The following is a 25,392-nucleotide window of genomic DNA, read 5'->3' as shown; positions in this document are numbered from 1 at the left end:
TTCGTTGAAATTAGGTCACAGGACATCGCGGACCGATTACAGCCAGTTGAGCAGAGAGAACAGTGGTGAAATGACATTCTTGCCCCTGCCGCTTTCTTCTTCCTCTCTCCCTTTCTCCGGTTCTGAACCGGGCCAAAAAAATTCCCCGCGATGCTAACTGACGCTCATCCTTTTTGTCATCTTTGATCCCGGACAACACTGGACTCGCGTTCCTCTAGTGCGTTGTAGCCCCTCGTCCACATCCTCGCCCCGCCCTCTTCTTATTCGCACCCTCGCGCCCCTTCTGCGCCAAGCCAGCAGCAGCGCCACGAGCAGCACACCGGCGTGCTCTGTTCGTTGCCAAAGCCATAGCCGGCGGCCACCACCGCACCACCTCCATCTCTTCTCCGACATAGTTCAGCATAAGGTGAGCACCCACATCCCTCCACCACCCCTAGCCCCTCCCCACGCACCTACACGCGCACTGTCGGCCGAGCGCCATTGTCGGCAGCATCCACGACCGCAAGGTCCCTGGCATCGCCACGCCGAGTGCTGACAACCCACCGCCTCCTCGCACACACGCGCAGAAGCACCATGAGCATGGCGCGACACCAAGCTAGTAGCCGACTGTGCGTGCCTTTGCTCTTTCTAGCTTGTTGACATCATCCCTGCGTCACACCCAATATATGACCGTTTTCTTATAGGAAAATAAATCCCAGAATACATTAGAAATACCCACACCATGCGCCTGGTCCACGGTGGATCGCTCTCACAGCCCACCGCCGGTCTACGGACCATGGACCCAGCCTGCGTCGGCGACGCGGGCGGCGTCGAGCGGAAGAAGACGGGCGGCGCGCACGACGAGCGCGGTGGCGCCAACACGGCGGCGGCGGCGGCATTCTTGCGCGGGGACGGGGACGGCGTGGCAGACGCGGCGGAGCTGGTGCCGTCGTCGCTGGAGCGGTCGTCGCGGTCGCGCTTGGTGACGGGGAGGACGAAGGAGATGCGGCCGCGCAGCTTCTGCGAGCAAGCAAAGGCGGAGTAGCAGCCCCCCCCCCCCCCCATGGGTCCCGCGGGGCCACGGCCACCTCGCCCTCGGCCTCAGAGCGTGCGTGCGCGGGGACGCTAGGCTGGGCTGCGCTTGTTGTCTTTGCTTGCTCTGCGGGTCAGAAGCTCCCCCTCCACCTCGTTCGGTTCGCCGCGAAACAGGAAAAAAAGAGAAAGGGAGAGAGGAAGAAGAAAGCAGCAGGGGCAATAATGTCATTTCACTGTTGTTCTCTCTCCTCAACCGCCTGCAACCGGTCCGCGGTGTCCTATGACCTAATTTCATTGAACTAGAGTGTCTTCCGGCAAAATACTCTAAAGTGGGTGTCTGCCAGCGAAGGACCATCACTTTGGATGTCCAACAGACAATTGTCCATAAAATATACTATCTCTCTTTATTTCCCTTCAAACAGATGTAAAATGTCTCTTTATTTCTACCTATTTGCAAAAGCATAAAGCTGAAAGCCAAAAGTAAGGTCTAAGGTGTTACGAAAATTGTATTACGCAAAAGCAACAGCTTCTAGAAAGGAACTTCAGGATCAGCTTTTAGATTTTCTTTTACAGCAGAATCACTTCCAAAAGCTGAACTAAGCACAACCTTAGGCCTTGTTTATTTGAGCTTTTGACTACTTTTAGATTAGTAGCCAAAAGCCATAAGCTCACTGCATGTTTGTTTAGGCTTTTGGCTTATGAGAATGAGCTTCTGTTTGGCTTTCGGAAGCTTTTTGACTTTTGAAAGGGTTCAAAAGCTTGAAGCTCAAATAAACCGGGCCTTAGTCTGTCATGTCCCTTGTCCTCTATCTTGAGTTCTCTCTATTACTTAACAATTATATTCCACAGGTCAGTAGGCAAGCCCAAGTTCATGGGTCACAGCCCAGTGCACTTCCGTAGCCCAGCATCCAAAGCCTAGCCTTTTTTTTTGTGTGTGAACATAAGCCTAGCCTTAGTAGTGCTCGAGTTTCACAAGTAGCGTGGCAATTAGGTCAATCGCGAATTATTCAGTATGAGATATGCGACGCTTGTTACATTTCTTAGTTACACAAATGGATTCCTTGCAAGAGATTATTCTCGCAACTGAATCACTCAGCTATGCTGGGGTACGTGGATCATGCCTGGCAAGGCAAACCGGTCATGCCTGGCAGAAGTAGTCGAAGGGCATTTTGGGCGTGGAGAATTGGCCGGAGAGGATCTTTGCAGCCACGACGGCGTTTGCAGCGTCGGTATAGTGCACGCCGTCCCAGCTGACGAACTTGGTGCCGTCCTCGCACACCCGGAAGCCCGGGCCGAGGCAGCTCACGTTGGCGTTGTAGTTGTAGGGCGGCCCGCCGTAGCCGCAGCACGCCATGAGCGGCTCCTCGAACCCTGAAACAAACTGTGATGAGGAGCTGGCATCGATCGCGAAGCCTGACGACATGGATGCATGCATGGTGCTGGTCAGTCGATCGCTCACCGTAGGCGGTGTGGTTGGCGATGAGGTCGTACTTGATGAGCAAGACGTCGGTGTAGACGATGGTGGCGCCACGCAGCTGCGACCTCAGGCCGTCGCAGGCGGCGCACAGCTGGGCGTTGAACTCGTAGGCGCCGTCGTTGAGGGTCTTGAGACAGCCGCTGTAGTCGAGGTCGGTGTCGTCGGGCCTCGGCGCGGCGAGCTTCTGCGGCAGGCAGCCCAGAGGGCCGGTGCCGTGGACCCAGAAGTTCTTGGCACCGTTGTAGTAGAGGGTCATGACAGCATCCTTGATCTCTGACACTATGGCCGGGATCCTCTGGTGGACGACGTCGTCGTATGGCGCTCCGCTCCCGAAGGCGGCGGACAGGTCGTTCTGGCCGATGTCGATGACGTAGAGTGCGTTCCGGAAGCCGTCGGCGTCGACGGGAGCGGCCCCGCCGCCATGGGCGATGAGGTCGAGCGAGCGCTGCTTCAGGTGGAGGAACTGCTGGACCTGGACGTGGAGCGCGAAGGGGACGTTCCGGGGGAGCGCGGAGGAGCCCGAGATGGCGAAGTTGGCGCCGCCGGTGAAGTCGGAGCCCACGGCCTCCAGGTACGGGCTCAGGTAGCTCATGTTCAGGCTCTCACCTGTTTTGCATGCGTTCCATGGGTTGAATCTAACATTAGTAATTGTAATTGGGGAGATCGACACGCACAGGCATAGTGAGGCGCCGGCAAAGTGGCAATCGACTCGAGTACTGCACGGCAACTTGGGCAGGAACAGGAACCAACACGGTGCCGGATTCTTCAGTCAGGGTCAGGGGAGAAGAAAGGACGCAGCTCAATAATGCTGCTGACACCAGACGCCTGTTACAACCGTCTTGGGTTGCAGAGTGCAGCCGTCACGTCTCTTCACTGTTTACATAGTACTCAAACTGAACAGAAGCGATGGACGACTCAACAGAAACAGGGAGAGGCAGAGCAAACTCCCCGCGTACAACACAAGGCGATAGATATCCACAGGAAACGAACTACCGCTGCGTAGCGTCACCAAATTGCCGTCATGACTACTGTGAATCTGTGACCGGTCAGGATCCATAATCATGGTCACAAATGTGGCGAAATTGTTGAGATATACTCCATCCGTTTTAAATTATAGGTTGTTTTAACTTTTTCGGTACATCTATTTCGCTATGTATCTAGACATATATTATTTTCCAGATACATAGCAAAATAGATGTAATTCCGAAGGGAGTAGAGCAAAACTAATCCACGGCCACCACGACACAATGACAACGTCTTTACTTAGCAGAGAGATATAATGGAGGTCACAAATGTGGAGCAGTGCAAGTGCACGATAGGTAGCACTAGCAACTGGTGGCGCCTCTCGAAGCATGTAGTACATACTGCTAATATGTTAGTAGAAATTAAACTAAAGAAGGAAGAAGCCTATATGTCGCTCAGGACGACTGGACGGATTCTCCGGCTCTGAGCTTTTTGTGGAATGAAACTCATGGTTGGTGCGTGTTCCCATTGTCTTTTCTTGATCGAGATGGTCGGGCCGTGCACGCGCGCTGCTTGTCATTTACAAAGACCTTGCGACTACTAAAGCATGTGTACGTCACCATCAATTGCCACCACCACCATTCCACCAACAAAGCTCCGCCGGTCGAGCTGCTTCGTTCAGCGCACTGATGAAATCCATCACTACGCCAACAGCATATCTCATCACTCTCGAAGTCTCGATCGATGGCGTAAGCCCAAATATGTAAACGAGCTGAGGTCGCGAGGCACCGAACATGTGATGTGATGCTGTGCCTGTGAGTAGTGACGAACGGACGATACGTACATGCGGAAGGAGGAGCACCTAGCAGCTAGCACGGGCGGCCGGCTGGAGTAGCTAGCTAGCAGGAACGGAAGGGCAAGCGGGTGACTCACAGAGGTAGTCGATGACGAGGCGGCCGTCGCAGAGGCGTCCGGTGGATCGGCGGAAGAAGACGCGGCCCACGGGGAGCGGGTAGTAGTACCCCAGCCCGGCCGCCACGCCGCCCGTGTCCGTGTTCGAGTCCCCGAACGCGAACACCACGGGCCGCCTCGCGCACGCCGCCGCTGGCGCTGGGTCATCCTGCTGTCCGGACACCGTCGACGCCGCCGCCGCAAGGACGACGACAGCGACCGTGATGAGCACGGCCACAACAGGCGGCGCACCACCACCGACTCGGGCACCACCGCCGGGAGCCATGGCCGTGTCCCTGCTGTGCAGTTAAGGACACTGCTGGACGTACCACAGGCACGATCGCTATATAATAGAGAAAATCCAACTCGGAGGCCGGGGCAGGAGTCTGTGTCGTGTGTTTATATAGCTAGCCGTGTAGTGGCTAAGCAAGTGGGCGTGGTCCGGCCGGTGCACGCGCAGCGCAGGCGCAGTGCCATGCCCCAGCGCGCAGAGTGTGAGACGCACCACCACATCTCGGTCATGTTTCATGTATGTCAGTATGTGCCATGACAATATGACATGCATGCAACGAACTGGCCATCACGGATCACGGGCCGTGTGTTCTGATTCCAAAATCCATGCAACATGCATGTAGTGCTCCATCACGATGCATGGTACTAGCTAGTGATCAGCAGTAGCTATAGGAGCGGAAAAAAGAAGGATGGTACTCCCACCATACTTCAAAATAAAGTCGTTTTGACAGCGACACCATCTCTAAAATATAAATACAACTTTGACTTCTTGTTTTTATAAAAAATATTTATCAAAAAGTGATATTATAGATATATTTTTATGAAAGTATTTTTCAAGACAAATCTATTCATATGGTTTTCATGTTTTTAAACTCAACAACTTAAAAGTTATTGATAATTTAGATTTTCAATGTTTGACTTAAGCCTCGTCTAAAACGACTTTAATTTTTTTTTAGTACGGAGTGAGTACTGACAGCAGGTATATCTAAGGGGGCGGTGTACAGTTTACACTGTATTGCTTTAGTGGGCGCGTCATCATCGACCAACAGATAAAACGTAGGATCTAGAGTGGTTCACGAGTGCCGCAGACCGCAGTTTGAGATACTCTATATTAGTAGTACGGTAGCGTGTTGCTGGTACGGTACCGCCTAGCTAGCATGGTAGTTTTGTAATGAAATTGACATTAATTGCAAAGTGATAAGTATAATTGTATTTGTTCATGTTCAAGTGTTGAAATTGTCTTGATTAACTGAGATTGATGCAAAAAAACTTGCAAGTGGTCTAGTGGCAGTGGGGTGTTGCTGTTCTCTTGGGGAGTGAGATGCATGCAGGTTCAAATCTTGGTGGTTGCTCTATTTTTTCTTCTTCAAAAAAAAAACTGAGATTGATGCAATACACTCATGGGAGTGGTGTTGCATGGGCTCATGCTGAATCAAATAGTAGACTTGTGCTTCTACATGGTTGGTTGTTAACGTGTAGGCGTTGCTTGAAGCGGAACGTGGTCCGTGATGGATTAAAATTAGGTCCAACCAAGATTTTAGGACTAAGTTTAAGGAGGAATTGATGTCTTATATTGGTCAAGGATGTTATGTGAGACGTTCGGGAAAGAGAACGGTACATGTAGGGACTAGCTTGTTGATGCACAGATTCATTTGTAACTCGGTGTCAGCTAAAATGGAAACTGCATGGAGACCTAGGGAAAAAAATTCATACTGGAAAATTTAGCACTTCTTGGAGATGTACCAAAATTTTTGTACTGCGGCTGCAGATGTGATGTACAAAAAATTTCATGCTGTAGATGGTGATCATGAAGGATCGTACTGCATATGTGATGCACGAAAAATTTTGTACTATTGATAGAAATATAATGTACCAAAAAGTTCTTACCACATATAGTGATGTCCGAAGGATCTTGCTAATATATATACGAAAATTTTCGTACTGCAAATTTTGATATACTTTTTCTTTTTGAAAGGGTAAATTCTCATTATTCAAAGACAAGATTCGGAGATGTGGCAAAAGGAGCCCCATTGAAAATTCTCTAAAATAGACGGGATAGTACTACAATTTCTAGAATGCACTAAAGATTCGCAAGAGAAACTGCAAGAGCTAGGAATCACGGCCTGTCTTGCCTTCTTTGCGAGATTGTCCGCCACTTTGTACTATTGATGGTGATATATAAAGGATTTCTGTACGGAATTTTTGTGAAACTCTCAAAGTCTATAAAAGGATGGGAGCGAGGAGCTTCAACTCCCAGCTCCCATGTCTGTCGTTGCTTGGTTCTGAGGGACACACACATTTGATATTCCTCATATTATCTGCTAGGTTGTGGCTCAGAAAAGTGAGAGAGCTTCACTGCCGAGTCAATAGGATTTAAATCATTGTTGGGGTCTCTTGGCTTATGACCCGGCAGCAAAGGGTCTGCTCGGCTGGTATTAAAGCCGGCTGAAGCTGTTTTGTTGTGAGAGAAAAATATTGTAGATTCTAGCTGATAAGTTCAAGCGAACATGCCCAAAGCGGGATCACTATCCACTCCAACACATCCAAGAATTAATGATGGGACTTGCTAGCGCCTAAACATCCGATCCGGGGCGCTAGCATCGGACGGTGCTCTTGAACCCGCACCTGACGCACCCATCCCGCTCCAGAGGCTGTGCAGGCCCACACATACGCGGGGTCCACACCAAGCCTGCTCCAATTCACATGGCATGCATGTAGCAGCACCACCACCACCAGCAGGCATGTGCGATGACTCATGGCGGCACGGTGACCTACAACGCCGCACTAACAGCAGCAGCAACAGCATGTGCTTCCCCGAGATCTACTTTTGTAACATCCAAATGAAACACTTGCAACACACGTCTGAAACAGATGAAACACTTGAAACATGTGTGTATAGCCATAGCAACATGTGCAACACCAGATCTACTTTTAAAACATCCAGATGCAACACTTGCAACATATAAAAGAAGACAGATGAAACACTTGTAAAAAACACCTGAACCCATAGCAAAACATACGCAACATCCAGATAAAACACTTGCAACATATGTGTGAAACATATGCAACATCAAGGTAAACACACGTGCGGCATATGTCTGAAAAATAGATGAAATATTAGGAACAAACGTTTGCAACATACGTGTACAAACCATTGCAACAAATGCAACATCCCGATCTACTTTTGCAACATTTATATGAAACACTTGCAACATACCTCTAAAACATTTGAAATGTACGCTTGCAACATGCGCTTTCAGCGAGACATCTCTTTGCTGCATGGGAAAAATCGAGGTTCGTCGGTGTGTGAAGTCCATCGGTCCAAAGCTCGCCGGTGGCGCGAAGCGACCAGCCAGGGGGCGCGATAGGCGTCGAGCGCGGCGGCTGGAGCGGAGCTGCCTTCTATTTCTTTGAGCCTAGCGATGGAGCTTTGCGTTGTTGGTGGACCGGCCAAGGGACACCACAACCTTGGAGCGGACCAGACAGGGGGTAGCTGTGGACCAATCAAGGGGAGCGATGGGGCAGCGGCCGGAGCGGAGCCTTCCTCTATTTCTTCGAGCCTGGTGATGGAGCTTCACGTCGTCGACGGACCGGCCAGGGGGCATCTGAAAGCTCTAGTTTGGTTTTGGTGAATTGATGAAACCCTAAGTGCTAACCTAGTTTATCAAAGTGATTATAAGATAGGTGGCACATTCCAAGTGGTGAAACAAATGAAGATCATAACATGATGATGGTGATGCCATAATAATGATCACATACTTGGACTTGGAATAAAAGAAAGAAAAATAAAAAGCTAAAGGCAAAGGTGAAATTGATAGGAGCTTTTTGATTTAGTGATCGACACTTAGAGAGTGTGGTCACACTTAGGATTGATAGCCGTACTATTAAGAGGAGTGAAACTCATATCGAAATGTGGTTATCAAAGTGCCACTAGATGCTCTAACTCATTGCATATGCATTTAGGATCTAGTGGAGTGCTAACACCCTTGAAAAAGTTTGCAAAAATATGCTAACACACATGCACAAAGGTGATACACATTGTCTCTAGCACTTGGGAGCAAGGGTAAGAAACTTCACCGACAGAGTGTCCGCCCGTAGAGTGCGGACAGTCCGACGGTGCCACCGGCGCCCTGTATAAAAAAGATAGGGTTTCATTGAGTGCACCGAACGCTGGTCCCAACTGGACTGGAGCGTCCGGTCAGTGGAAGCAGTGAAGACACTAGCGTCGATCTTTGACCGGACGCTGGGTCACTTCGTGACCAGACGCTGGCTGGCTACTGTCGATGTTTCACCACCGATAGCCTGCCACGGGGGTACCCAGGGCAGTTTGTTTGGGCTTTAGCGTATGCAGAACTCGACGATAAACGCAAGAGACAATCGATTTATCCTGGTTCAGGCCCTCGACCGTGATCGAGTAATAGCCCTATGTCCAGTTGGCGTTAGCCTTTGCGTTGGATTGATTGTAAAGTGTTGTCTCTAACTCCCTTCTCCAAGAACTCTGCCCTCCTTTATATAGTCAGGAGGTTAGAGTCTTAGTCGATTTACAATAAGAGTTCCTAGTAGGATTATAGAATAATACTACTACTAAGATTACATGGAGAGAATCCTAGTTAGACTAGATCTTCTCCCTTCCTTGAGGGGTATCCCGTGGGTCCCACATTGACAAGCCCTCGAGCACTTCATGGTTGAGCTCTGGAAGCCTCGTCTTGTTCCTTCAGGTCTTGTCGAGTGGGAACAAGCGTCGTCTGAGTGCTTTCTTGAGCGAAACCGTGTAGCGCTTCGTGAGATCTTCGGGTGGTGTGTACCTTTTTTTGAAGAAAAAGTACTCCCATCTGGGCGTAGCCCCCGAGCCTCTTACTATTTGGAACAAGGAGCTAGAGGGTCTTGTCTTGAAATTGCTCTGATTCTTCGTCGAAGGGCTCCCGAGCATATACCCGGGTTCTTTATCAAAAAGAACTCAGATATAGCTCGGTCCGGGTTCTTTTTGTCTTGAGGCCTTGAAGTGGTCTGTCTTGAAGAAGTCTTCTTGGTGACATGAGCTTTTTCAAACAAAAAAGTGCACTCACTGAGTGTAGCCCCTGAGCCTCTTGCTATTTAGAACAAAAAGTTGGAGGGTCTTGAATCTTATGTTTTTTGAAAACTCCTGTCTTGAAGAATTCTTCTGAGTGATGTGCGCTTTTTTGAAGAAAAAATGCACTCACTGAGTGTAGCCCCCGAGCCTCTTGCTATTTGGAACAAAGAGTTGGAGGGTCTTGAATCTGAGTTGTTCAAAGAACTAAAAACCTCTTCTGAGGATATGTAGGATCTTGCAGACATTCTCAAGGGTGTATCCAAGTAACCCGCGAACTGCAGTAGGCTATCCATATACCATTGCAAGTCAACACAGTTGCACCACCGAGTACTTTCCATAATTAGCTTGCGTGCTTGATGTCTTCTTGCATGCTGCTGTATGTCATGCATCTTCCTTTGTTTCGTTTGAGTAATGAAAGTACATATAAATATGCACGTGCATCCTCATATTCGTGCTCATCTTGCTGACGCAAAATCTTCTTGTTCGACCATGATCCGATCCGAGTAAGGCAACGTAGATAATCTGTTAAAAGGCTTTGGGTGGGCAGTCCCCTCACCGGGGACCCCATATCACCCCCACCTTAGAATTTCCAAATCAACACAACAAGGTCGACCTTAGCTGTCGAGTAGTTGATCACCCCAACCGAGTAGTCGATCACCATGGCCGAGTAGTCGGACGTCCTGGCGACTTGTAGAGCAGCAACCGAGTAAGACAGCGCGGAGCATGTGTCTCACCCAATGAAGTAGTGGCCAAGTAAGGCAGCCAGCGGTGGGCGAGCTCATTATTTGATGACGTGGTCTAGAAAATGGTTCCCTGCAAAGTAATCATACGAAAGTATGTAATAATTGATACACAAGATATCAAGTTGGAAGTATGTCCTAGTATTATAAAATGCATATTAAATTTTTTCGCGTCTTGCTCTTACTAGGCTATGTAATTTCCCTAGGTAGGTAGCCTATTACGTTTAAACACCTCTCGCACCTTTCCGGCGAGTAGGCTTCACGGATTAAGGCCTCAGCAACCCAGGTAAATTATCAACCATTAAGAGAAGACATTATAAAATACAGATTAAATTTTTTCGCGTCTTGCTCTTACTAGGCTATGTAATTTCCCTAGGTAGGTAGCCTGTTACGTTTAAACACCTCCCGCACCTTTCCGGCGAGTAGGCTTCACGGATTAAAGCCTCAGCAACCCAAGTAAATTAACAACCGTTAAGAGAAGACATTATAAAATGCATATTAAATTTTTTCGTGTCTTGCTCTTACTAGGCCATTTAATTTCCCTAGGTAGGTAGCCTGTTACGTTTAAACACCTCTCGCACCTTTTCGGCGAGTAGGCTTCACGGATTAAGGCATTAGCAACCCAGGTAAATCAACTGTAGTAGAGCCGCAGAGGCATATGGATAATATCCAGAGATATATGATGATTAAAAAATATTTGAAAAAATATTAAATCATGACTTAGCTTGATTGACGGCCGCGTGGTAGAATCATTGCGTGATCCTGACATTTTGCGCTCAGGAGACCCCAGTGGTTGTAGCCCCCGAGCATCAGCTTGCGAGTACTTGGACATGAGCTGTCGAGTAGTTGGTCACCGTAGCCAAAGTAGTCGAAAACTATGATGAGTAGTCAGAACAACTGGCTTGCTTCCGGCTCGGGTCGCAGCCGGACAACTAGCTTGCCCCTGGCTCGGACAGCTTGACATAGTCGTACCATGACCCGACTTCTTAAGGGAACTCTGAATGTATTTCGAGTTGTATTCTTGATAGGCTGATGCCGCGTTCTGGAGCCCCGCCAGAAAAGAACTCGGCTTCTCGAAAGAACTCGGGTAAGACTCCATCTTGGATGCGGAGCCTGAGTTTGAGTTGGATGCGCAAAGCCACGAAATCTGAGTTGGATCGGACATCACGAGCTGCATGAATCTTCCGACGAGTTGATCTGTCGTAGTCGCCGAAATAGAAAGGTCTTCATGGTGATCCGAATCTTCGTGGAGACGGCTTTGGAGCTTGCCATCGTCGCCTGCCTCGCAGATCTATGAACCAAAGATGAAGGTTGATCCCATCGAGAAGATCATGTTGTCGAGGTCCGTCGAGCTCTCGGATGCAAATTCGCCGAAAGCCCCTACCTGGCGCGCTAGCTGTCGATGTTTCACCACCGATAGCCTGCCACGGGGGTACCCGGAGTAGTTTGTTCGGGCTTTAGCGTATGCAGAACTCGACGGTAAACGCAAGAGATAGTTGATTTATCCTAGTTCGGGCCCTCGACCATGATCAAGTAATAGCCCTACGTCCAGTCGGCGTTAGCCTTTGCGTTGGATTGATTGTAAAGTGTTGTCTCTAACTCCCTTCTTTAGGAACTCTGCCCTCCTTTATATAGTCAGGAGGTCAGAGTCCTAGTCGGTTTACAATGAGAGTTCCTAGTAGGATTACAGAATACTACTACTACTAAGATTACATGGAGAGAATCCTAGTTAGACTAGATCTTCTTCCTTCCTTGAGGGGTATCCCATGGGTCCCGCATCGACAGCTACGTCTGGTCCCACTGACATGGTAGCACATAGAGAAGAGGGAGAATGACCGGACGCTGAGTGAGTCCAATCGGTGGTGATCGGACGCGTCCGATCACGAGTAGAACCTTACTGGAAACGACCGGACGCTGGGATCCTGTGTTCGGTCACTTTAAAGCAGCACGTCCGGTCACAACTTAAATGTACTGATGATTATTGAGATCGGGCGATCAGTGTTTGAAGCAGGGGACATGTGGCGTGTATCACGTGACCATATGCTAGGGTCCTATGTCCGATTGATCAGACCGGCGCGTCTGGTCGCCCCAAATTTTTAGTGAATAGAGAGCCAACGACTCTATTCGTGGGGGCTCTCTATTTAAGCTCCATGGCCGGCTCAAGCTCACTCTCTTGGCCATTTGCATTGACATAGCAACCTTGTGAGCTTAGCCAAAGTCCTCCCACTCATCACCATTATTGATTCATCATCTTTGTGAGATTGGGAGAGAATCCAAGTGCATTGCTTGAGTGTTTGCATCTAGAGGCACTTGGTGTTTGTGTTTCGCTGCAGGATTCGCTTGTTGTTTTTTGTGGTTGCCACCACCTAGACGGCTTGGAGCAACGGAGGAGGATTGGCACGAGTTGGTGATTGTTCGTGGCCATCTCCAGTGATTGCGAGGGGACTTGTGCCTTCCCCGGCGAAGCACCGAAAGGTAACCCTAGTGGATTGCTCGTGTCATTGAATTACCTCACTTGTGGGTAGGTTCTTACGGTGTCTAATTGTGTGGACGAGGTTCGTGCAACACCTCTTAGCCGTCGAACCACCAAGTGTTGGTTGACACAATGGGGACGTAGCGTGTTGGCAAGCACGTGAACCTCAGGAGAAAATTGGTTGTCTCTTGCCCTTTGGTATTCTCCCGGTGATTGATTTAGTATTCATCTTGTGATTGGTTCACTCCTCTACACGGTGGTATAATCATCCTATCCACTTATTTACATTCTCACAAACTAGTTGTAGCAAGCTCTTTAGTGTAATTAGAATTGAGAGCTTGCTTTGTAATTTGAGTTCATCTAGTGGAGCTCTTTGGTGTAGCAAGTGTGAGAGCTCTTAGTGAGTAGTGACTTAGCAATTTGTGTGTCTAGTGATCATAGTAACTAGAATTGTTGGATAGGTAGCTTGCAACCCTTATAGAGCTAGGGTAAGTTTGCATTTCGCTATTTGTTATACTAATCAAATTGCTCTAGTTGATTTGTAGATTTTTTAAATAGGCTATTCACCCCCCTCTAGCCATATTAGGACCTTTCAACATCGCAGCCTTGGCGCGGACCGGGCAGGGGGCAGCTACGGACCGGCTAGGGGAGCGCGATGGGGCGACGGCTGGCTACGGGGCACCGTGGATTACTGACTCTGAGGGGCGCTGGCGGGGCCGGCGGCTTGCAGAGGAACCCCACGGTTGCGGCGCTGTGGAGTGCAGTCGCGGTGGTGCACGATTTTACGACGCTGCAGTGGAGAGCCTTTTGGAGAATGGAGCAGCTTGATAAGGCTAGAGGCGAGTGGACAAGGGGATATGCTAGTTGGGCTGGTGCCGTGGCCCTCGAACGCAACGTCCGGGCGATCGGACGTCCCGACCGGAGCATTACCGAAGAATGATAGGTCAGCAGGGATCATGTGTTCTGCAGTAGTGGCCGTCACCAAATATCCAGACTGCTCCCCTGACATAGATCCAGGTCACTCCCTATAGGTCTCACCCTTCCGAAATTCCAATGAAAATGCCCAATTTCCCATGTTCCATACCATCCTTCCCACGTTTAGAGCAAGTAAATAACAGGTTGTAAGCTAGCTAAATGCTGAGGTGGAGGAGAGAGAGGAGAAGCGGGTTGTAATCTTATGACAGGTTTAGGCACGAGAACCAAGAAACTCTGTAAGAGAAACAAGTGGACCATATATTAATAACGAAGAGCTAACTACTTTATGAGTTGACCAAGAGAAGGCTGCGAAAAAACCTTATAAGTAGTAGCCGGCTGTATTATTAGCCTTACTCTTTGTAGCTAGTCCTGGTGTCCCACTCGTTTAGCTCAAACTTGTCATCCTCGCACCTCTCACGGCAATGGGCGTGAGGCCCTGACCACGAGTAGTAGTTGGAGACAAAGAAACGGGGCAGCCCGGCGCAGCCGGCAGGCGATGTTATGGTCCAATCGGTGGCCACGGACCGGAGACACATGGGCAGGATAACCAGTCTCGCCGCCCTACTGCACGTACGACCCCTACAACGGATGGGAGCAAGTCATATGCGTCGTCACAGGCTTGCATTGTCTGTTCGATGCATGGACCGACGAGATGTACATGGAGACGTGCGGATGCACCCGTGACGCAAGCGGCCAACAACGGTCCGCCGGCCGGTGCATGATGCTCATCATCATCAGCTTACGGGAGTGCATTCCTGGGCCTGCCTGGTGGCCTAGATCCATCGTCGGCGGCCGTTTCCGCTTTGGGCGTCACCTACTTGGCTACTTGTCCAGTGCGCGCGTCTGGATGGATGGATCCCAGCGGATCAGGATTCAGGCCTAGTGCGCGGAGATAGCGATGGGGCGCAGGCCTTGCCGCGCCGCCCAGCGCCCATGGGCCACGGGCTAAGCTTGCGTGAGATGCCGATACCGCTCCGCTCTGCACGAAACGGCGGCTCCACCCATCACACGAACGGAACGGTCGCACCAGTCCAGGGCTCCAGACTCCAGGCTCCAACGACCTTTCTCATCAGTCTATCCAACGTTGGGTTTGGCAGTTGGCCACTGCTTCTCTATCCTCTACCCGCTTTTCTTTTCTTTTCTTCTAGTTTCCTTTTGTGCACGGGCGCGTTATTGTTTATCATTTATCACTCTCAATCTGATTAAAAAATGAACAGCTAGCACTACATAAAGCATTAGTATTACAAGCTGTTTTACGCATGCGCCTAACTAGCCGCTATAAGACTAAAGGCCTATATAAAACGATTTTTTTCGGTAACGCTACGAAGCGGGCGGCCGTTGTACTGCTCCGTGCTCGCTCTCTCTGCCTAGGCCAAATGGCCAGCCACCCAAACCAAACCAGTCACCCCACTTATTCCCTCACTCTCTCTTACACGCGGGCTGAACGTTAACTCCTCTTCTCCTTCCTCCAGATGGAAAACACAGTCACTGCCTACTCGTACGACAGCACGCATGCTGCTTCCTGCACCCGCTCCTCAACACGGTCCACACCGACTCCTCGCCGCAGCCCACCCCAACGGGCTGCCTCCGCGCCGTTGTCCCCGTCGCTCCTCGCGGGCATCCTCTCCGACCTCGCTGAGATCTCGGCTCCTTCCGGCCGCTGTGTGTGGCCAGGCGACTAGGAGAGGAGCCGTTGCTGGCCGGGCCAAGCGAGGCACAGGCGCAGCTGGCCGCTGCCAGGCAGTGCCACCATCCTTGGGCGTTAACTAGATGGAACTGGCCATTCCCTGCTCTGCTCTGCATCGTCCGGAGGAACGATAGGGTGAAAAATGTATGTTGCAAGCGTATGTTTCAAGTATTTCATTTTCAGAGGTATGTTGTAAGTGTTTCATATGGATGCTGCAAAAGTAGATCGGGATGTTTTGCAATAGTTGTGCACGTATGCTGCAAACTTCTGTTCTCAATGTTTCATATGTTTTTTTAGACGTATGTTGCAAGTGTGTTTATTCGGATGCTGCATATGTTTCACACATATGTTGCAAAGTGTTTTATCTGGATGTTGCGTATGTTTTACAATAGCTTTCAAGTGTTTTTTATGTGTTTTTGCAAGTGTTTTAGATACATGTTTCAAGTGTTTCATCTGCCTTCAGATGTATGTTGCAAGTGTTACATCGGGATGTTTCAAAAGTAAATCGGGTGTTGCATCTCTGTCCTCATTTTCTATTGTCTCGCCTTGGTGTCTCCTCCTCCTCCCGGCGCCGGCTAGGTATCCGCCGTCCCTCCCTATCTTCTCAATGTTGGCGATGTTCGGGGCGGTGCGGGCCTCTTGTGGGCGCGTGAAACAACGTGGGAAACAGACTACAGGCGTGGACGTCCTGACGCTAGCAAGCCCGTTTTTTTACATCAAAGGCTTTACCTGTACTTATATTGAAAGCAACAAGAAAGGTTATTGGCTAGTTTTATATAGAGATAAAGTCAGACCGACAATCCAAAATAACTCAATGACACCAACTCTAAGGCCTCGTTTAGATCTCATGGTTTAAACTTTAGACCATTTTAGCTCTTGAGGCTCCAAACAGGAGGTCTAAAGTGTTGTCTAAAGTTTACACCACATGACAAAACTTTAGACCTCAAAAGTGAGCTAAATGGTCTAAAGTTTTTAGTCCTTATAACTTTAGCCACTAAACTTTAGACTAGAGAATCAATAGACCCTAAACGAACCTCCAGTAAACCTAAACAGAGAAAACTTCGATATTATTACAGGTTTACCAAACCACCACAAATAGCAAGCAAACAACCAACACCTAAGAAAACCCGAGAAACAAAAGAAACACAGAGAACGACAGCTCCAGAGCTAACTAAAGATTACTGCCAACACTGATATGAGTTAAGCCTTCATCTTAAAAAACACAACATCGCCACATTTACTGGATGACTTGTTCTTGTTGCATCTTCACGCACATTTCACCAATTTGATAGGCCTTCGTTCAGCTTCCTCAGCAGTTCCTCCACCTTGTCCATGTCTTCCTTCCTCGCTAGGATCTGCCATTGTTTTATGAAACCATAGGCATTGTAAGCCACTTGCTTGGGTGTTTTAAGGATTTTTTTTTTTTGAAAAAAACTAAATCATTCCTCGTCTTCCAGGGAGCCCACCTCTGGAAACGGTTGGCTTAAGACAATCTTCCCTAGAAACTTAACTTTCTCTAGAAATAGAGTAAATTTCGCTATTGGTCCTTGAACTTGTTCCGAATTCTCATCTAGTTTCTGATACTTTCAAATTGCAAAACATTCAGCTCCCTAAACTTATCTCAAGTTCTCATTCAAGTCCCCTGATACTTTTAAATTGCACATTCGGCTCCCTAAACTTATCTCGAGTTCTCATCCAAGTCCTGGTCTCTTAAATTGCAATTCAGCCCTCTAAACTTATAGTATTGTACCATCTTGGTCCATCCCCCTCCCCCACATTGTGTTGCATGTGCCCACCACACTCGTGTGCCCCACACCGCACTACACCATGTTCATCCACCCATAGTGGTGTACTGCACGGGGGTTGGGACGTGCGGTGGGAGCTCACGAGGGATATGCAGACCTTGACTGATGTTTTTCATTGGCTCATACAGGTCAACCATCCTTTTATGGGCACACAAGGAATTCTCTCTTCTCTTCCCCATCTTGCAGGAGCTATACTCACCCTCCCCATCTCCTCACACTCAGTTCCCCACTCTCTCAGCCTTCCTCACCTCCCTCGGCAACGATAGGGCCCAAGGGCCGTCACTATAGCGCACTAGGATGAGTGTAGCGCATGGCAAGGTGGCGCAAGCGAGCATGGCATGGCCTAGCGTGGCAACATGTGTATGGCACCACACCAACGATGCAATATAGGTAGGCACAGGGTAGTAAAGCGAGCATGGTGCAATGCTACGTGGCTATGCGGGTAAGGTGGGCATGTGTGGTGTGGCGGTGGTGAGGACGGTGGTGCAAGACTGGATGGGCCATAACGGTACAATAATACAACTTTAGGGGCCTGATTGTGCAATTTGGAAATAACATGACCAGGATGAGAACTTGAGACAAGTTTAAAGAGCTGAATGTGCAATTGATAGTACCGGAATCTGGGTGAAAACTCGGGACAAGTTCGAGGACAGCTAGGAAAATTTACTCAAAATAGATTTATTGGGACAGTTGCAAGCACGCGTCTAAAAATGCTAGATCTTTATAATCGATAGCATAGTAGCCTTTTTTTTTAAAGCTGACTCTGATAACCAATTTTGACTGGCCTAAAAATCGTCTGTGCAGTAGTAATTGCCATCTTTTACATCGCTCAAATAGGATTGGGTTTTAATTTGAAATTTGTTCGGAACCACGATGTTACCTTTTTTTAAGGAACACGAGGGGCGAAGCCCCTACTGAATGCATTAATATAATGAAAGGGAAACAGGAGTGGCAATTACAAGATCTCCTTAGGAGACGAAAGAGGTGAAAGAAAAATAAAAAGAAGAATCAATAAAAAGAGTTTATCCATAAAGACAAGGAGGGTCGACATCTTGACTTGACCCTGTGCAACAAGGTTAATTGAAGCTTGCTTTGCACTTGGACATACTCGGTTGCAGGTTTCTGAAAATTAGATCATTTCTCTCCATCCAAATACTCCAGCACAGCAGTGTGAAAAGTTCCCTGAAGAACGGTCATTGAATCTGGTCCTTGAAGAATTCAAGTGTCAAAAGAGTGTCTGAATTTGATGTGATTTTAAAACCAATGAGGTTCCAGAAGGTAGGTGCAAATGGGCATTGAAAGAAGAGGTGATCAAGTGTTTCTTTTGTCGACTGTGAGGAAAGGACACATTCAAAACTGTCTAAATGCATCTTTTTTCGTCTGAGGAGATTCCTGGTATTTAGTCTCATTTAGTAGAAGCAAAAAGAATACTTTGTGCTTAGCTTGAAAGGAGCACTCCCAGAGCCAAGACGCAGGGTGCAAATTGGAATGACCAGATAATGCCTTGTAAGCTTTAGAGCAAGAAAATTGTGAAGATCCCCAAATATATGTCCAGCAGTCCTTGTTGCTTATGATGTTAATGTTTTGGATGCAAAGTTGGGACTGTTGCAGCTGTGCAAAGGCTTCCTGAGAAAGAGGGAGGTGGAAGAGACCAGAAAGGTCATCCCTTGAGTTTGCAGAGTGAACAGTTATAAATTTGTTTCTGGCAAAAGAGTTGAGGTGAGGAAATTGGAGATTTAACAAATTGGCATTCTACAGATCATCCGAAAGGAAGATGCCTTTTCCATCAGCCCCTGTGACTTGAGCAAAACCTTTATAAGAATACACAAGTTTTAAGATATGTCTCCACCAAAATGATCCTTTCATTGTGGAGTTTGGGAGTCTACCATTGGAATAGTGTTTTCCCAAATAAGTTTGACCCTTGGCAGCTCTCTTCTGTTGTAGAATTTGTCCAAGTTCTTCATAAGTAATGCTTCATTATGAGTTCTGAGCTTCAGAATTCCCAATCCACTTCCTCCTTGGATTTGCTTTGGGAGGGGTTCTACTATTTACTTCTTCCCCTCTCTACCATTACGACCTTACCTTACCTGTATAGATGGGGGATCTCTGGAAACTTGTAAGTATGATTTCGAAGAAAGTTTTCAAGTTTTCACCGATATGTTCTAGTTTTCACTAGACATGCTTCTAATCTAAAAGAAAAAGAGAAGTGCGCGTCCTGTTACATGTGCAGTGCTCTGGTGGCTCAGTGAATCCTGAAGCCTCAGGGAAAGCTACCCTGAACACAAGCTGGGATCTTTTTATGGAAAAAAATAAAGATCGACATGAACAAAGAATCGAAGGAAGGCATAAGACACTTTGCTTCTTTAGACAGTTTAATTTCTCTATCCACAAAACTGCGTACCTCAGCTGGAGGACAACAAATTCTCCTGTTGCACTTATACTTTCCTCGCTAGCTTTATTCTGTGAGTTAGCGGTCATATATATACATACAAAGCCACCGTAGCCCTTCGTTTACTGTGTATGCAATCGCTCCTCCCACAACTCCTCTCATCAGACAAAGAACCCGAGAATAGACGACGCTACTCGGCATGGCGAAAGTGACTGGTGCCGTTATTGTCTGCGCTGTGGTTCTAGCCCTGGATATGGCTGCCGGAATACTAGCAATTCTGGCTCAGGATGCGCGAAACAAGGTGCGATTATTGCAAAATTATATATTTATAACCTTTTTTCCATGTTTTGATTCGACCCCTGCAATTAAAAAGATCTTCATGTGCTGAGTATAAAAGAGTTTGAGCTGATATAGTCGTTTTTCACTCCTGACGATTTTGGCATTCGGCGTTGTTGGCAGGTCAAATGCGATGTACAAGGGTACCGGTTGGGCATGGCCGCGTCGCTGCTCTTTATAGCTGCCCATTTATCAGCCAACATATCTGGCTGCTGCGACTGCAACTGCAACTGCAGCTGCGCCTGCTGCTGCTACAACTACAGCTGCCGGCCACAACTGAAGGACATCCGGGCATCCATGAGTAAAAGGATGAATTTGACGATTACATGGGTCTCATTGTATGCTCATCTTGGACGTTATTATTCTTATGTGTGCACACACTATATAAAATGGCACTCCTAGCTAGTACTATGATTAGGACAGATAATTAAATAATAACTGGTGGACATGATGCATGCGCTTGTACCTCGTAGGGCCGTGTTCCTCGTCGGAGGCGTGCTGCTCGTCGCCGGGACCAGGTGGTGCGGGTTCGTGCACGGCCATGCCGTGGGCATCGGAGCCATCCTGTGCTTTGTTCATAGCGGGATCATCATTGGATTTTACATGCCCGCCATCATCGCCGGCTGTTGTCAGGCCCCTCAAGAACATCCTTAGCCAGTCGGCAACGAATTATTCCTTCCTCTTATATTGTTGTTTTGTGTATTTCAACGCATGATTCGACTTTTACTGTTTCTAATTTCATGGAAGCATGTGTCCAAGGAAAAGAATATGGTTTGAGAAGTGTGTCTGTGTTTAGTTATAAATTCTTGATTAGGGATGGATCCGGGTCTCTAAACATCCGAAAAAAATCCAATATTCGTATCCATTTTATCGACAAATATTCGATTTTAATATGAAAGCTAAATAGATGAATTCGTATTAGTTGTCTATAATTCTTCTCTATCTATTTTCAGATCTGTATTTCATAAAAATGTGAAATATTTAATATTATCCATATTCATGAAAAACAAAGTACCATCTAAAACTTATATTTATAACTAATTAATTAACAATGTAAATGACTATTATTTTAATATAACTTATTTAAACTATTTAAAAAATATCTCTAGGCTAATGGCTAATCATAAAGGTTTAGTTTAATTTATAATAATTTTAGAACTTATATTTACGATAACATAAAACCATTAAAAAGTTATATTATGATAGTTTTAATATTATAAATCAATGATATGTGAAGGTTAAGTTTAATTAACTCTAATATGATTAATCATATGTACTTTAGTTTATTATGTATATTCAAACATTCATCTATGCTTTTATTGATTTTTATATATATTATAATTGGACTCTTTATTAATATATATATGTTATCTACACTAATATTAATTTTTAACCAAATCTATATGCTATCTAAAAATTTAGTAGATATCTGAATACGAACCCGGATTTGAGATATATGTTTTGTATTGTATTTGTATTTGATAATACCCATATTTGTACTCAGATTGGAACTAAAATGTAGTATAGTTCTATCTAGATTCGATTCCATGGGAATCCAAGCAGGGTCCATCCTTATTCTTGACAAACTGACTGTTGATGGTCACCATATAAACCCCATGTTTGACCATCAAATCCCACCAAAGTGAAGGTAAAACACACCACAAGTAGCAAATCTTGCTTACAAATGACCTAGCTTCACTTGTACTTGGAGAAGTATGTGATTGCAGGAAATTTTGGTGAAAATCCATCAAATTCAAAAGAAGGAAGGCAAGTAGACATGCCAGGGAGGGTTTGGGCCCACTTGGTGGGGGCGGCCAACCCCACCTTACGTCGTCTGACACCCCCTGTGGCCCCTACCACGTCACTGATCCGGGGGAGAGCAAAGAAGCACACCTAGGAGCCCCTCACCTGTTGGTTTGAGTTGGTGGCATCCAAGGTTTCGGATGGGCCTCACATGGATTGGAGGGCCCACCATCAACCATCAACAAGGAGCTCAACCAACATGCCAACCGCCTTAGGACACATGCAATTGCCATCAGAGAGTCATCCATCGCCGTTGGATGGGAAGGTGGTGGATCCAAGGGGTCGACCGATGCCCTAGGCATCGCCTGATGCCCCCTCTCCACTGATAATCCACTCACTTCTATAAGTACCCTAGCTCCTAAACACTATAAATAGGGGTGAGCTATGGGGAAGGCATCACTACCAAGAAGCAACACTTTCTAGTGAAGATCAAGCTCGTCCGTGAGCTCTAGTGTAGTAGCTAGGCTAATAGTGAGAATAGAGTTAGAGTGGAGCTTTGCTCGGAGTGCGAAAGAGTCTTCTGGGTCTGGTATAGCCCTTGTACTTTCCTTTCTGTATCTTTCTTATTGTATACTTACTTCATTTGGAATATATTTCTACTTTGCTCAAGTACTTAATTAGTCCAAGCTTACTTACCTAGCTAAGTGTGTTCTGGAGCACATGGGCTATGGTGCCGCTATGTATGGGTGGGGCAAGGGTTTGGGGATTTTCTCGACCTGCATGAGAAGGTATTCTTCTTAATGCAATGCCTGGGGGCTGTATCTTACCCCCTCGCGTTTCTTATATCTTGGTTAGTGTGGTTTTCTCTTGTACAGGCTCCACCTTCTAGTTAGGGTGCTTTGATCTCATTTCACCAGAGCTCTGATCGAAGTATTGGGTTTATAAATTAAGTGTGGTGCTTATGTTATATCTTGCCTGTGGATATGACTAGGTCTCTAGATAGTTAGTGTCCGTTGGTGGCAGGTGGTGAAAGCTTTGTCCATCCTATGTATTCCACCACGATAGGCCTAGTTCTTAAATCATAGGGCTCATGGCAATTCCGTCTAGTTAATTCTTTTGGGTTGACTAGGCGGGTTGTACCCCGAAGTGCTTGACAACCCCCTCTAGCCTTTGTTTAGCTGAGTTGGTAAGTTTATTTCTAAGTTGTGCTTGGTAAGTAGAAGTTACATAGGTCTCCTTTTGCTCGCTCTTTCCCACTAGTTATGCCACTGCTCCTAGATTTATCTGTCTTCTTGAGTGATCAAGTTATCCTTATCTTATCGTCCTTAAGGCAACGTGTGCATAGTCGTATTACCCGCGACTAAGGTCGTGCAATTGCTTTAGAACTTAGTCCACAAGAATCTCTATTTTTCACTATCTTGGCCATAGGCTTTCCATGTGGCAAAATACAAATACGACCCCAGAATACTCCTATGAGAAGTGCTACATCGATATTTTCTGTGCGCTTGCAAAAATCTCCAATAGTCATAAGAAATATTAACAAGCATTTCTGGCGCCGTTGCTAGGAAAGGCAATTGGCCCAAGATATTGATCAATAGATTTCTTGTGACTAAACGTATCAATCAATTGATCGTTCTTTAGCGGGCTTATCTTGTGCTCTGTTCACTCTTCTTGCAACAAAGTAGTGCATGATTAGTTTCGACTTGCCAAGTAATTTCCAAGAAGATCCTGAGGCACTCTTGAGAAGGGTTCGACCTCGTTTCGTCCCTCCTCAATGAACTTTGTCGACATCCGATCCCGCATTCCTTCGAAAGCTTCCACCACCCAACGCTACCATGGCCACCAAGACCATCCGTGAGTTCTCCGCTCCCTGTGCTGCTAACTTGGCCACAGGTCCGAATGTTATCAACTGGGATGGGAACTTTAAGTTGAAGGCAGCGTTGATCACGATGGTGTAAGCTAGCCCCTTGTGTGGGAAAGCCGATGAGGATCCAACGTACATCTCCAACACTTTTCAGGTCCAGTTTTGTTTGTAAACCAGGTCATTTTTTTTTCTTAAGTGAACTGCAAGAGCTTCCTTCCCTTCTCGGAGATGTTCTTCGAAAAAAACATATTTTATTACAAAGCCAATTTCTTCTCGTTAGGTTATCATTTGTGAGGACAACACCTTTTTTTTTTGAATACCACATAAATTTTTTTTATTTTTTAGCGGTATTTTCATCCTCCAAATTTCATTGTTAGGTAGCCTGAAATTGTTGAGAAGAAAGTTATACATAGATGTGATGAGCTCTGGAAACTTGTAAGTATGATTTCGAAGAAAGTTTTCAAGTTTATTTTCACCGATATGTTCTAATAGTTTTCACCAGACATACTTGTAAAAGAAAAGAGACGCGAGCCTCCTGTGCTACATGTGCGGTGCTGGTATGTGGTAAAGCCCCAGCATGTGGTAAAGTCCCAGCATGGTTGAATACCACATAAAGCGACCCAGAAGCTGAGACTTTTAGGCCTTGTTTGGATGCATGTGTATCCACCTTAATCTATATGTGTGTTGGAGTGGAATGGAATGTAATTTAGTTCAATTACACTTTAATCCACTTCAACACATGTGGATTGAGATGAATACATGTGTATCCAACATAGGGGAAAAGTAAAGCTGGAGATGAATAAAGAATCGAAGGAAAACATAACACACTTTGCTTCTTTAGACCGTTTCTCTTATCCACAAAACCGCATATCACAGCTGGAGAACAATTTCTCCTGTTACACATATGCTTTCCTCGCTTTATTCTGTGACTTAGCAGTCATGTTCATATACATACAGAGCCACCCGTAGCCCTTTCTTCGCTCATTGTATGCCATCGCTCCTCCCACAACTTCTCTCGTCAGACAAGAGGAAGACGCCTATATACACGGCATGGCTAAAGTGGCTGATGCCGTTATTGTCTGCGCTTTGGTTCTAGCCCTGGATATAGCTGCCGGATTACTAGGAATTCTAGCTCAGACTGCGCGAAACCAGCAGGTGCGATTGCAAATTTATATATTTGTAACTTTTTTCAGGTTTTGTTTATTAATCTAGGCAGGTATTTCCCTATTAAGGCAATATAATGTGGCTGGATCACAATTTGGTTCTGTGTGCAATACATGTATGAACTGGTGATGATGTCCGATTCCTGCAGAGTATATAGTAGATAAACGAGTTTGAGCTGATAGTCGTTTTTCACTCCTGACGCTTTTTTGGCATTGTGGGCATTGTTGGCAGGCGGTGAAAAATTGCAAGGATGTAGTTCAAGGGTACCGCTTCGGCATAGCCGCGTCGGTGCTCTTCCTAGCTGCCCATGTATCAGCCAACGTAACTGGCCGCTGCGACTACATCTGTCCACAGGTGAAGGACATCCCGGGCATCCATGAGTAAAAGGATGGATTTGCTGTTTACATGGACCTCATTGTATGCTCATCTTGCATGCACATTATTATTCCACTATAAAATGACACTCCTAGTACTATATATGATGATTACGGCTAATGACATGATAATAACTGCTGGATATGCATGCGCTCGTAGGGCCGTGTTGCTCGTCGGTGGAGCCAGGTGGTGCAAGTTCGTACACGGCCATGCCGTGGGCATCGGAGCCATCCTGTGCTTTGTCCATACTGGGATCATCATTGCCTTTTACATGCCCGGCATCATCGTGGGCTGTCGTCGTGAGGCCCCTTCTCAACAACATCCTTAGCCAGTCGGCAACGAATGTATGCATG

General features: G+C 46.9%; 2 protein-coding genes across 3 annotated transcripts; one reads left to right on the top strand and one right to left on the bottom strand.

Moving 5' to 3' along the window:
- Nucleotides 1-1,935: 1,935 nt before the first annotated feature.
- On the bottom strand, nt 1,936-4,765 carry LOC136458215 (GDSL esterase/lipase At1g09390-like). 2 transcript variants are annotated; one of them, XM_066458201.1, is made up of 3 exons: nt 4,388-4,765; nt 2,474-3,097; nt 1,936-2,395 (listed from the first exon to the last, which is right to left on the bottom strand). In XM_066458201.1, the coding sequence occupies exons 1-3, from the start codon at nt 4,689-4,691 to the stop codon at nt 2,130-2,132; spliced, it is 1,194 nt and encodes a 397-aa protein (XP_066314298.1). In that variant the 5' UTR covers nt 4,692-4,765; the 3' UTR covers nt 1,936-2,129. The 2 variants fall into 2 exon arrangements, with proteins under 2 accessions (XP_066314298.1, XP_066314299.1); XM_066458202.1 differs by having other exon boundaries at nt 1,939-2,385.
- Nucleotides 4,766-19,756: 14,991 nt separating this feature from the next.
- On the top strand, nt 19,757-20,547 carry LOC136460563 (protein VASCULATURE COMPLEXITY AND CONNECTIVITY-like). Its single transcript, XM_066460216.1, has 3 exons — nt 19,757-19,858; nt 20,017-20,231; nt 20,367-20,547. The coding sequence occupies exons 1-3, from the start codon at nt 19,757-19,759 to the stop codon at nt 20,545-20,547; spliced, it is 498 nt and encodes a 165-aa protein (XP_066316313.1).
- Nucleotides 20,548-25,392: the final 4,845 nt, after the last annotated feature.

Source organism: Miscanthus floridulus, chromosome 6, assembly GCF_019320115.1.
Source record: "Miscanthus floridulus cultivar M001 chromosome 6, ASM1932011v1, whole genome shotgun sequence".
Classification (NCBI taxonomy): domain Eukaryota; kingdom Viridiplantae; phylum Streptophyta; class Magnoliopsida; order Poales; family Poaceae; genus Miscanthus; species Miscanthus floridulus.
The sequence above is the reverse complement of the archived record's forward strand: the minus strand, read 5'-3'. Positions and strand labels throughout refer to the sequence as shown.